Below are 13,426 nucleotides of genomic sequence, written 5' to 3'. Positions count from 1 at the left end.
TTGAGCATCTGCCCCCTGGTGGTCAGTGCGCGTCATAGCGACTGGTCATTCCGCTGTTCGGTCAATTTGCTTATTAGGGTTTTATTATATAGGATTGTTTTTAAATACAAAGTAAATGGAAGCTGCCCACACACAAACACACACAAACCAAAGTGGTGGTGGGCTGCACCACCTACCATCTGAACCTGGAATGGACTGGGAACATTTCCTTTCCCAGGGCCGTCCCCTGGTCTGACATGCTTGGGCAGAGGGCAAGGGTTTGGAAGAAGTCACAATGGGGCCATTGTAGGGCTGGGGGAAGAGGGTACGAGTGGGGCAGGCTCCCCATTCTGAGCCAAAGTGACTGATGCTGACATATAAAAGCAAATTTTCTGGGCAACTCGTCCACTGGCACCATGGCCTTGGGCTGCTTCTGCACTAAGCAGACCCCAGGACAGGGGTGCAGGGCTCTACTGGGGGCCATAGCTCCTCCCCAGGGCTGAAGGAGGCCGGGAGAGGCTCAAGTCCCTATTCCCACAAGGTCCAGTTAGGGCTCCCCTCAGGGACAGAATGATGGTATCCAAAGGCATCGCCCTCCTGGCTGTCCCCACCGCCCGGCTCTGCAGTCAGTGCCAGGAACCTCCTTCTCTGGGCTCCTGCACCTCCTGCACCCTCCTTGTCTGCTCGAACCCATCTCGGCGGTAACTGTAACTGCTCCCCATCACCCTCTGGTGGGCTCCTCTCTCACAGGCAGGACACAAAAGCTGGGGAGACAACCACGTGGCCGCCAATCCGAGCTCCGCTGCGTACCGGCTGCGTGACCGGGCATCCTTCAGTTTCTTCATCCACAGAGTGGGCACAACAACTACCTCCCCTCTTAGAGATGAGGTGAAGGTGATGGTACCTTTGGGAGGTGATTAGGGTTAGATTTGGTCATGAGGGTGAGGACCTAGTGATGGGATTAGAGGCTTTATAAGAAGAGGGAGAGGGATCGCTCTAGGCGCACACATGGTGGAAAGGCATAGTGAGAAGGTGGCCCACCTGCAACCCAAGGAGACAGATACCAACCCTGCTGGCTCCTTGATCTTGAACTTCCCAGCCTCCAGAACTGTGAGAAATAAATTACTGTTGTTTAAGCCACCAGTCTATAGTATTTTGTTTTGGCAGCCCGAACTGAAGAAAACACCCTCTTGCTCATACATGGAGTCAGGACCAATGACCAGCCATCCCCATCCCCTACTCTGTGCATGGGGAAACCCACTGGGTGCCCCCCAAACCTAGGGAAATCAACATCATGCATACTCTGGAGGCCACGTGCATGGTCTCAATCAAGCACACGCAGGGTCAGGTGAACCTCAGCATGCCAAGCAGCAGGCGCAGTCACCGCAACAGGACAGGGAGGACAGGCAGAGAGGATGCAGGCAAGTGGGAGGCCACGTGCAGTCAGTGAGGGGCGGGGAGCTGGCACAGCCCACGACCGAGCAGTCCACGCCTTGGTGCCCGGTTCCTTACCTCCCCTGCAGGACCTCTGACCACCAAGAAGCTGGAGGCGTGCTGGAAAGAGTAGAGAGCAGGAGACAGGGAGCAGTAGGCACCGAGCCAGTTCTACAGGAAAAAAAGTGCTGGAAAGGACCCCCAAGGAAAGCGTTAGGTTCGGGAAGTCTGTGGCAGAAGTGGTTTCCAAGAGGCCCGAAGGACCCAAGTGCCAAATGAAGATCACCCCCAAGACTGGCCTGTGCCAGGGGCCCAGAGAAGGGGACGAGAGAGCAAAGGGAGAAGAGCCCACAGACTGGACCGCCCCAGAGGGGCACCTGCCCTCCGCAGGCTGGTGCGGGGTCTGTCCAGGGTGACATTCTCGGCAGATTTCCTGGGATGGCGTGAACAGTCTCTCAATGGGGAAAGGGGTCCGGGCCCCAGCAGTGGACGGCAGCCATCAGGAAGCCCCATCAGCCAGGGACCAGGAGGCTATGCCCTGCACAGACATCACAGCCAATTCCCCAGGATCCAAGGGAGACAGAGGAATGGGGGTGGGGACTCATAGTCCAAGGCCGACGTCAGAGAGTGGAGGTTCCTGTCCTGGCTCCACCTCAAATCTCTGGGTAACTCTGAACAAGGTACAGAGCTTTTCTGTGCCTCAGTTTCCCCATATGTAAGATGGAGAGAACGTCCCTCTCTATGTTGGAAAGAGGGTAACATTTAGTCTGCCAATGCCGGACACCAAATCCCCACAGGGCCACATACGTTTCTAGACTTTTCTCTGGGGATTGGTTGGTGCTGAAATAGGGAGATGATCAAACGTTCAAGATTCCTGGGCAGAGGGCCACGCCTCAGGCTCTGTGATCCCAGCGCTTCTGGATCCCAGGAAGAAGGAGCCTGAAGCACAAAGTTTGGGGGTGGGGGGGGTTGTGGGAGGGCTTCTACTAACATGAAACACCTTCAGGGTCCAGTTCAATGGCACTATTACCCCAGATGGGCCATTCCCAGCCCCCTATATCATAAAATTCCTACATCACTGACCCTGTGTGCTGGGGTCTCCACCAGAGCACCCCTCACCCTAGGAACTGGTTCTGACCTGCCCATCACTGGGTCCTGCCACCACCTCCCCGCCCTGAGCCACTCACGCCAGGTGCCCAACAAATACCTGAGCAGTGACAGGCTGCTCTGTACCATTAAGCACCCGATTTGTAGTCCTTTGTCAGCCACCAGCACCAGCCTGACAACAGGATGGCACATTTTTAAGCCTTTCTCAACCTGGTTACACAACTAATTCCTCTTGGTCATGGTAACCCTGTGAGGGCAGGTATTACCGCCCTGTCTTACAAATCAGTCAGCTGCGGCCATGAAAGGTGACGAGGTGATTTGCGCAAAGGCACACAGTGGGTAGCTAGTTGTCGACAGAGCCTGGGTGAGAACCTGAGTCTCCTGACATTCAGCCTGGTGCCTGCCGTCAGCCAGCATGCCCAGTTATTACTGGTGTCCACCTAGCTGGTCGGGGCCCGGGCGCTACCCAGAGGTGACGTATCTTGGACATCAGCCTGGCAGGCTCACCCTCAACCCAGCATCTGCTGCCCTACAGCTACCGCCTGCTCCTGGCACAAGGGAACCTGAGTGTAACGAGCATGGCATGGGTGGGGAGCCCCAGCGGTGCCCACACTTACCTTTGATGACAAAGGCCTCCGCCAGCAGCCGCATCTGATACAGGGGCTTGTTCTCCATGGACATGTCATCGATCCCGGCCCGCGCATACATGCTGATGGCATCCCGGTAGGAGCCCTCCACGTAATGCAGCTTGCCCAGGATCAGCATGGCCTCACACATGTACCTTGGCTGAAAGGACAAGGACCACATTAGCAGGCTCCTGGCCCAAAGTCCCTGCCTCACCCACCCCAACAGGAAGGATGAACACCCTCTCACTGGAGCCGTGACAATCTGCCTAAGACCCTGCTCAGAGACCTCCCGCAGGAAGCCTTTCCTGGCCTTCGAGCACATGCTCTGGGCTCCCTTCTCTCCACACCTGCAGTCCATGGCCTACTTATTGAAATTCTTGACATTCATATTGAAATTCTCTTAGGAGTCCCTGACTGTCTTACATGTGTGTTGTATGCACCCTCCTCCACTGCAGGCAGCCTGCAGACTGGGCCGCCTTCTCTCTCCTGCCGCCCCCAGAGGCTGCGGCAAAGGCTGGCACTCAAGAGTTCAGACACTTGTTCTTAATGCAAGTGAGGAGCCCGGGACCCAGCCGTTTTGTGGGGCCTGATATAATTTGGGGTGGGGGTGCATAAATATACACAAATATACAATTAGGTGGAAGGCCTTGGAGAGAACCATGCAGGTGACAGGCCTCAAGCGGAAGCCCCCATACCACAGCGGACCTTTGTGGGGAAGAAGGCGACATCAGCAGTGTGGGACAGAAGGGAGGAGGAGAGTGAAGGCCTGACAAGCCACTGTCCCATCTTATCAGAAACAGGTAATAAAAGTGGCCAATCAAGTGCCTGAATTCAAACCCGTTCTCTCTGCTTTACTTTTCCAAGTGCTGCTTATGCCCAAGTCTGCATCCCATACAAGGACTCTCAGGCCTCGAGGAGGTCTGGTTGGCTCTGCCCCAGAATTATGGCCTTTCACGTGGGCCGGTCTGGCTTCAAGATCTCCCACTTTGGGGCTCCCTACTCCAGTCTGATGTCTTCATTTCTATGCTCAGCAGGCCCACCACCCCTTTGGCCAGGCTGCAGGCACTGTCCCACCACGCAGCATCGATTCTGTCCACAGAGCTCCCTGGAGAAGTAGCACCGGTTCCCAACAACCCAGCCTGTCTCTGCAGCAAGGAGCTGCCCCTGACTCCCTGCGGGGCTATCAGACTCTAGGGCACAGTGACTGACTCTAGGGCACAGTGACAGAGCGCAAGGGAAGCTTCCACCACTCCCCACCATCTACTGCCCTCTCAGAAGCCAACTAAGAGAATGGAGCATGGCACAGCCAAATTCTCCTTCCTCATAATCTTTTTGGTTTTTGTAAATACACATTCTACCTTTGCCTTTGCTCACACAGGCCCCCTATCTGGAACAGTCTCCCCTTCCCTCAAACTGTCCAGCCCCTCCTCCATCCTTTGGGGTCTTGCTCAGGCCCACCTCCTCCTAGAAGCCTCTCTGACTACCAGGGAGCTCCCTTCTGCTGAATTCCCACAATGCCTCTACCAAATGGGCCCAGTCAGCTCCTGCAAGCCTGACCCACTGACTATAGATTAACTCTCAAAGGCTGAATTTTTCAAGGGCACTTGCTGGTCTCCCCAGTAGGCCACCCCCTCCCTGGGCCAGGGGCATACATTACACATCCCCAGGGGCATGCAGCCCACAGTTCCTCCAAGAGGGGCAACATCTCTGCTATTCTCTGCACTGGTCTCAAGCCACAGGCATGTTTCCTCCTTGCTCGGCCCCGTTTTCCCATCATGAGGGCCAGATCCTAACACCTACTCCTCACCTCCCATCACAGCAGTGCCAAGAGCATTCATAGGGCAAAGTCCAGAAAAGAGCTTTGAACTTTTCCTTAGAAAGAAGCATGATAAATACAGGGCATGAGTAATTATTATTATTATCCTGTTCTGCTGTAAATGGGGATGAGGGTAGCTAAGTTCCGAAGGACAAGTTTCAGAGCGTGATGATAGGGTGGCGCTAGATGGTTCCTGGTGGACCAATGACAGTTTACAACAGAGATTCCACCTCGCTGGGGACAAATTAAGGACCATGTGATGAACGTTTCATAAAGCTGAATTTATATTATTTAAAAAGCTGCCCTTAATTCTGAAAGCATATTTGTCTTGCCTTTACGTGTTATGATGGTAATAGAAAATGGTACAGTTTTGCTGTTATTTTTTTAATGTCCAGATTTGGCAGATTTGAAAGTTGGCTACACTCTGTGGGACCCATGCATTTGAATTTGAAATGTTGTTGGCCTGTCAACCCAATAGTCAGGGAACCACAGAGCCCGGGCCCAGTGGAAGGAGGCTATGCAGGAAGTCGCTCAGTCTGGGGAATAGTCCCTCTGCTGTGGAGCAGGCCTGTCACCTAGTCTTTGTGCCTCATTGTCTCTGTCAATGAGAAGGGAAGAACGACCACATGTTCTTCCCTTCTCATTGAGAGGAGAGGAGAGATGAGGAAATGCTTCACGGAGGCAAAATGGGACTGTAAAAGGAGAGGAGAGATGAGGAAATGCTTCACGGAGGCAAAATGGGACTGTAAAAGCCAATGTGTCACCATCATCACTAACATTAATACGAGTCTCTCTGTCATTATTTTATTTCCATTCCAGGACGTAGGGACACAGCACTGAGAAGTAGCAAAGAGCATGAGGACTTGAGAGGTGCAGACAAACAGGCCTGTGTGTAAGTCCTAGAGCTGCCTCCATGGTCCTTGGCTAAGTGACTAACCTCTCTTGGGTCTCAGTTTCTTCACCTGGAAAATGGGGATACTAGGAAATGCCACTGAGAGGGTCATAAGAGACACCCAGGTGATGGCGCAATGCCTGGCGCTCAGTGGATAACAAGTTATGACAAATGGTTGTTTTCACTGACCTCCACAGAACTGAGCTGGGAAGGATCTTACAAGTCACCGAGAGTAGGTTTCAAACTACCTTGAGGAGATGCCCCAGGACCCGCCTCTCCACTCTCCTCGTCGCATCACAGTTACTAAACAGGAATCCACCTGGGATTTCATCTGCTGCCAGGAAAAATCACCCCCTCCTCAGCCATACTCCAGCCTTTGGGTAAGATAGAGAACCCCATAAACTACTTTTAATATTTAATTTTGCCTGATCAATGTTAATTTTTTGGCTTTGGCCTGGATAACAGGGAATTTCTGTGTTATCAGTGACTCTGTATGTCTTTGATGAATAAAGCATGGTAAAATTTGCAATCCTATATAATAAAAGCCCAGCAACTGAACGGCAGAATGACCAGAACAACCAGTCGATCAGTCGCTATGATATGCACTGACCACCAGGGCAGACGCTCAACGCAGAAGCTTCCCCCTGGTGGTCAGTGTGCACCGCTTGGCTGACTGGGATGAGCGGCGCTCCCACAGTGGGCCAATCCCCGCAGGCCATGTCCCCCACCAGTGCACGAATTCCGTGTACCGGGCCTCTAGTATAAAATAAACAAAACAGTTTTCCACAACAATACAAGTGTATACTATTAGGCCAATACATAGAAAGAGGCATTGGCATGGAGAAAGCTCCAAGTGAAAGTTCTCAGTGCAAAAGAGCAACTTTTCACATATGTAGCCTGTGACTCTAATAAGAAAAGAAAGCTTGCCGAAACCGGTTTGGCTCAGTGGATAGAGCGTTGGCCTGCGGACTGAAAGGTCCCAGGTTCGATTCCGGTCAAGGGCATGTACCTTGGTTGCGGGCACATCCCCAGTAGGGGGTGTGCAAGAGGCAGCTGGTCAATGTTTCTCTCTCATCGATGTTTCTAACTCTCTATCCCTCTCTCTTCCTCACTGTAATAAATCAATAAAATATATATTTTAAAAAAAATAAGAAAAGAAAGCTTTATATGTGTGTACGCGTGTTTGTAAACACACAGAGAAAGGAGTGTGGGACACACGACCAATGATGACCAGTGCTCAACTATTGGGATGGGAATGGGGTAGGGTTTTGAGGGGTGGCAAACAAGGACTTTTATTTATTATTCAAACTACTGGTTTATGTAGTGAATTTTTTACAAGAAGCCAAAGTCATATTTATTTTTAAAGCAATTTTTACATATTTAATGGTGTCTACTGGAAAGAAAAAAATTAAAAGAGGTCTTAGTGGGAAGAGCTTGGGACTCACCAATCGTGTCCAACCCTTTTGATTGGTAGAAGGGGAAGTGGAGGGCCCAAGAGGTCAGGGGACATGCTCAGGGTCAAGCAGCTATTTTAATCCAATACAAAATCTCCCAGAGCCTCAACAATCCCATCACAGCAATGAGTCTAAAGGCGGTAACCTTAAACTTCCAGTACACTCGCCCTGCACTCCTTACAGAAAAAGCCGGGTGCTTCTTGGTGTGGTGTTCCAGTCCCCATTCTCTGGACCCACTGTACTTTTATAAACTAATTACCCACCATTCCCTTTTACTCTTCCTAACTGACATATTTTAATGAAACTCTTATAAGAGGAACCCTTAGATTACACACTGCTTCCTTAGCTTGGAATGCTCTGTCGCTCCGTCCTAGCTCTGTATATCCATCTCCCTCCCACTTCAAGGCCCAGCCCTCCCCAGGTCCAATTCTAGTAGTATTACCATCTCCGAGTTGACGCCTACCTCACCCCCAGGACGGTTCCCCTCGGACTTGCCTGCACATGTACACATGCCTGTGGCTTGTGCCAGAGTCCACCCTGGACAGTGTGCTGATAGGAATTATCTTCCCAGTAGACCTGCAACCTCCTGGAGGACAGAGTCCATGTTGAACTCATCTTTATTGCCCTCAAAGTACATAACACAATGCCTTGCACATAGTAGGTTGTAATCAAATGCTTAGATTAATAAATACATTACTTTAGAACATTTCTAGAAAAATTTTATCTTCTTTGGGTCTCTAATGACATATTAATACCTTTACTATAGCTCAGGATACTCTGTAATCTAGAACAGTCTCAAATGTTAATGTGCAATAATCACCCAGAGAGCTTCTTAAATGCAGATTCTGATTCAGATTTTGCACTTACAACCAGCTTCCAGATCATGCCCAATCTACAGGTGGGTAGACCATGCTTTGAGTAGTAAAGGTCTAGAGAAAGCTGTGACTATATTTCCCTCGGTGTCTTGCATACAGTAGGTGCTCAATAAATGCACTTGGCCTTAAACTGGCTTGCCCTGTTGTTGAGCTCTTCCGTCGCTAGGCAGCTCTGCATGTTTGCCTGTTTCCAACTAGATCTTGGGCTCACTATTTCCCTGAGACCCCCACAGAGCACACAGGACCAGGCACATACTAGGTCAACCAAGCACTGTCCAATAGAAATTAAATTTAAGCCATATGGTGTAACTTAAATTTTCTAATAAAATGTTCTAGACACATTAGAAAGGGTCAAATTAATTTTAATGATTTCGTTCAACTCAATTCATTCTATCATCTGAACATGTAATCAATGTAAAGTATTAATGATCTTTTACATTCTTTGTTTTGTACTAAGTCTTCAAACTCCTGTGTATGTTTTACACTTATAGCACATCTCAATTAGGATTAGCCACATTTCAAGTGTATATGTGGCAAGTGGCTACTGTACTGAATAGCACAAGGCCAACCCTAAGGGACACATGCTGCCCAGGTGATGGAATAACTCAGTGAGGTTGAGAGCAGATAGGAGGCAGGAGAGGAAAGGTGGTCCCAGACTCGGAGGGCTGACAACTTACCGACAGCTTCCCATGGTTGAGGATACTACTCAAATAGTTTTTGGCTTCATTCATCTTTGGCTCATTCTTCTCCAGCAAAGGGATGAAGTCTTTTATCTTGGCATTGTTCTCCTTCAAACACTGCTCCAGGAGGGACTCAGCCAGGAGCAATTTTCCAAAGTCATCTGAAAAACAGGGCAGTGCTTCCTGAGCATGGCACATGTGGAGACTGGGACTTGTCCCTGTAGCGACCCAACCACCCCATCCCAGCACATAAATTTCCCAGGTCCGAGAAAATCAATTAAGGCACTGTTTCCATAAACTTAAAGAGCCTTAAACACACACACCCCAGCAGGCATTCTACCACTGTAGCAGCATAAATCGCCCCTTTGGGTTTATTTTCTATAGTTTAGTAGTTGGGGAGGCAGTTTCCAGGATTCAAGACAAATTACCAGAACTTCAGAATTGAAAATGAGGCACAAAGTCACACCTATGACCCATTGTGGGTAGTAAGTTCTTAGACCAAGAAGGAATGTCCCCAAATGACCAGAGAAGAAAATGATATGAGACAGTGTAATAATGCATTTTCACGTGCTCCTAATTTCCATAGAACCACATTTGGTTTTCTCCATTTTATTTAACATGACCCCAGGAGAACCTAGCAACCAAGTGAAGAGTTGAGGTAGGAAGCAGATTTGCTTGTCAGCAAGGCAAATCCTTGAACAGGTTTAGTATCAGCACTTTCTGGGGTTCTCTCACATATGCCAGCTTATCTGCAGACCTCACCGCCGGGCAGGTGAATTTAAACTGCTTGGTGTAATTTGCTGCCTCCCCCACCACATTGAAAATTCCAATCTAGCCCTAACCGGTTTGGCTCAGTAGATAGAGCGTCAACCTGCGGACTTAAAGGTCCCAGGTTGGATTCCAGTCAAGGGCATGTACCTTGGTTGCGGGCACATCCCCAGTAGGGGGTGTGCAGGAGGCAGCTGATTGATGTTTCTAACTCTCTATCCCTCTCCCTTCCTCTCTGTAAAAAATCAGTAAAATATAGTTTAAAAAAAAAAAAAAAGAAAATTCCAATCTAGTGACCACCATATTCCTGCTACCTACAGCAAAAGTGACTCGGGTGGGAGTAGAATTTGGGGCTTCAGTGAGCAGGGCCAGAGGTCAAGTGTGCTTTCATGATGGCTTGGGAGGTAGTACTTGATGTGACTGGCTCATTGTCCTTCCCCTTCAAGTGGGTGAGGATCAGGCCCACTACTCATCTAGGTGCCCAGCAAGTAGCTGCAGAGTGAATTGGACCCTCACCACCACCCCAGGAGGCAGCCACAAGCCTCAGGGAGCTACATCTCAATCAAAAATGTCTCCAGGAATGTGTGTTTGGTCCCATCTCTTCACAGAGCTCTTTCTCCTGCCACAAAGGCATTGTCAGACCTACCTGGGGATACCACTAATTCCTCACTCTTAGGACCACCTCAGTTTAGTCATAACTCAAAGCCACTGGCTCCAGCCTGGCCAGTGGGGCTCACGGCTTGAGTGTCAACCCATGAACCAGGAGGTCTTGGTTCGATTCCTGGTCAGGGCACATGCCCAGTTTGCAGGCTTGATCCCCAAAAGGGGGCATGCAGGAGGCAGCCGATCCATGATTCTCTCTCATCATTGATGTTTCTATCTCTCTCTCTCCCTTTCCCTTCCTCTCTCTGAAATCAATAAAAACATATCCTATCTAAAAAAAACTCACAAAAACACAGAATATGCAAATTGACCATAACCCCACAACAAAGATGGCGGTGCCCACAGCCAATAAGGAGGGAATATGCAAATTGACACAACAAAGCGAGAGGCAAAAGGCGGCTCCAGCCGGAGCGAAGGCGGTGCCGGCAGCCAGGGGAAGGAAGGCCTATTCTTGCACGAATCTTCTGCATCAGGCCTCTAGTTTTTTAATGAAAAAGAATAACAAAACAAAGCCACTGGTTCCAAACTGCATGCCTCTGAAGAAGATTTTCCATCTATAAGGGAGATTCCATGCAGAGAACATCCCAAAAGCCCAGAGTCCAAAGCAGCGGTCCCCAACCTTTCGGACCTCACGGACCACCAGTGGTCCAAAGGACAGTCACAGTCCCCTCTACAGACGCCATAGCCTTTTAGTGGATCCTTTGCTATACCTACCTCTTGATTTCTCAAATTAAGATTTGGAGGAAATAGCCAGACAAGTACCTGGTTGAAACTATCATCCATCACTGGTAGAATAGAAGTTGGTAGGATCTCTATAAAGGGCAATTTAGCAACATATATCAAAATTATTTTTGTACATTGCCACTGACTCAGCAATTCTGCTCCCACAGATGTCCTTGCAACTGTGTAAAGTAACCTACATATAAGGTCATTCCTGTAGCATAATTTGTAATAGCAGAAAATTAGAGGAAACCTGTATGTCCATCAACAGGAGGCTAATTAAAGCATGGTACACCCATAAAAAGGGACACCACGCTGCTATAAAAAGGAATGAGGAAGCTCAGTATGTGCTATTACGGAGGAATGAATTCCAAAATAAATTGATAAGAAAGCAGAATCCAGCCCTAGCCAGTTTTTCTCAGTGGTTAGAGCGTCATTTCCAAATCTTGGCCAGAAGGAGTGGTGGGATGCTTAGCAGTGGGTGCCTGAAAGGTGCACCTCCAGGCAAACTGCTCTCCCTCACCTGTTTTGCCTTTGTAAAACCAGGAGTGGGGTTAGGAACCTGTTCCTTGCAGGGAACTGCCCCTCCCCAGCTCCGCCTCCTGGGCTGGTCCCCGCCCTCCTCCAGGGAGAGCACAAGCACTCAGCTCTGCAACAGCTAGCTCCCCACCTGCGCAGCAGCAGAGCCATCCAGCCACCTGGCCCCGCCTCTGCCACCCCACTGCCCAGCCCAGAGCTCTCCACGGTTCACTGGCTCGGTTCCTTTCAGGCCTGGAGAAACCAGCTTCCTTCCAGGCAACCCTCAATCTTGAAATACTCCCCAGGGCACACACCGCTCCTCAAAATTATGGGAGTGTCCTCTGAACACTTGTTGCTCAAAGTATGGTCCCCGGACTAGAACAGGTAGGTCTGGGAGTGTTTGACCCAGTCCCTGGAGGTAAGTGCAGGAATTTAGAGTACACGTTCACAAAGGTTGACAAGAACGTGACAGAATGATTTTGAATCTGTTGAATTGAATGATAAAAAAATTGGAGGGTGAACGTTGTGCATCTTATGAAAGTATCAGAGCACATCAGATTGGGAATTTAAAATCATAAAACTGGTCCTCACAGATCATTTGAGAAGCACTGCTCTAAACCACAAGAGCGCCTTTTAAAAAAAATGTACATGTTTTATGGTTGACACTATTGCAGATGTCCCACATTCCGCCCCCCCTTTGCCCACCTCCACCCAGCCCCCGGCTTCCCCTCCTTGGCCCTCACATCACTATTGTCTGTGTGCATGGGCTCTGCATATATGTTCTTTAGCCAATCCCTTCACCTTCTAATGAGTAAGGGAGACGAATATTTGTTGAAGGCCTACTGAGTACCAGGTACTTTATTATAAAGTATCATTTAATCAGCATGGCCCTAAAAGGTAGATATTATTCCCATTTTATAGATGAAAATAAAAATATGCAATAGTATTATGGCCACAGCCCATAACAATAAAATAGCACAGCCAAAGAGTAATCTGTCTCCCTTGCATCCCATGCAGATCAAAGCTTCGGATACTTTAGAAATAAACAACAGTCTAAGAGCTGCACACAATAGGTTAAAAACGAACAGTGCCCTGGCCCGTGGCTCAGTTGGCGGGAGCATCATCGCGTGCACCGAAAGGTTACTGGTTCCATTACCTGTCAGGCACGTGCCCATGTGGTCAAGTCGATCCCCGAATGGGTGCGTGCTGGAGGCAAACTGATCGATGTTTCTCTCTCTCCCTCTCCCTTTCTCTCTCTCTAAAATCAATAAAATAATTTTTTAAAAAAGAAACTAATACTAATTCCAAGGGCAGGGATAAGAATTATTCTCACTGTCATATACATACGAGTTTCAGACTATTTTTACAAATTAACACTTCGGCTCCTTCTCCAGAGCCATTTCCCCTCCTCTTCACCCCCACTCATTCTGTTTTGTTCAGCAGACACTCAGTAGGTGTTGGAAATTTCCTTTCTTTCTTGCTCACTTCTTCTCCCTGCACCATTCTTTCTCTTCCTTCCCCCCCTTTCTTTCCATCCTATTATTCTCAACTGGCCAGTCTGTGGAACTGAAGGATATTTTAAAATTAAAAGTTCTAGATTTTTCAGTTGTTAAACGAGAATCCAGGTGGATAGAGGCTTTCCTGTCCTTCTCTGAAGGTAGAACAAATTGCTTTTTATCGTCGGATTGTCCAAAATCTACTCCCTACACGGTTTGGGTAAAGAGGTCCAGCTTCTCCCCTGCTGGGGGCATCCCCTTCTTGACAGAATGAGACAGACTCAGGGAGCCTGGGTGCTGATTCTGGCAGCCCAGCCCAGCCCCCTGCCCTTGACAGAGACTCAAATGAGGCCACCACCTAGTGGCCACCCTGACTGCCCACCCACCCTGTTGTGAA

At 49.2% G+C, this 13,426-nt stretch overlaps 1 protein-coding gene across 1 annotated transcript in view; it reads right to left on the bottom strand.

Annotated features, from left to right (window-relative positions):
- The window catches only part of TTC7A (tetratricopeptide repeat domain 7A), a 108,495-nt gene that overhangs the window by 90,926 nt on the left and 4,143 nt on the right, over window positions 1–13,426 (bottom strand). Inside the window, exons 2-3 of the mRNA XM_054728502.1 lie at window positions 8,861–9,024; window positions 3,138–3,306 (exon numbers count right to left, since the gene is read on the bottom strand). Of these exons, the coding sequence (XP_054584477.1) occupies window positions 3,138–3,306; window positions 8,861–9,024 (333 nt within the window). The remainder of the gene's footprint in view (window positions 1–3,137; window positions 3,307–8,860; window positions 9,025–13,426) is intronic.

This window comes from Eptesicus fuscus, chromosome 16 (assembly GCF_027574615.1).
Source record: "Eptesicus fuscus isolate TK198812 chromosome 16, DD_ASM_mEF_20220401, whole genome shotgun sequence".
In the NCBI taxonomy this organism is placed as follows: domain Eukaryota; kingdom Metazoa; phylum Chordata; class Mammalia; order Chiroptera; family Vespertilionidae; genus Eptesicus; species Eptesicus fuscus.
Note: the sequence above shows the minus strand (reverse complement) of the source record. Positions and strands in the feature narration are given on the sequence as shown.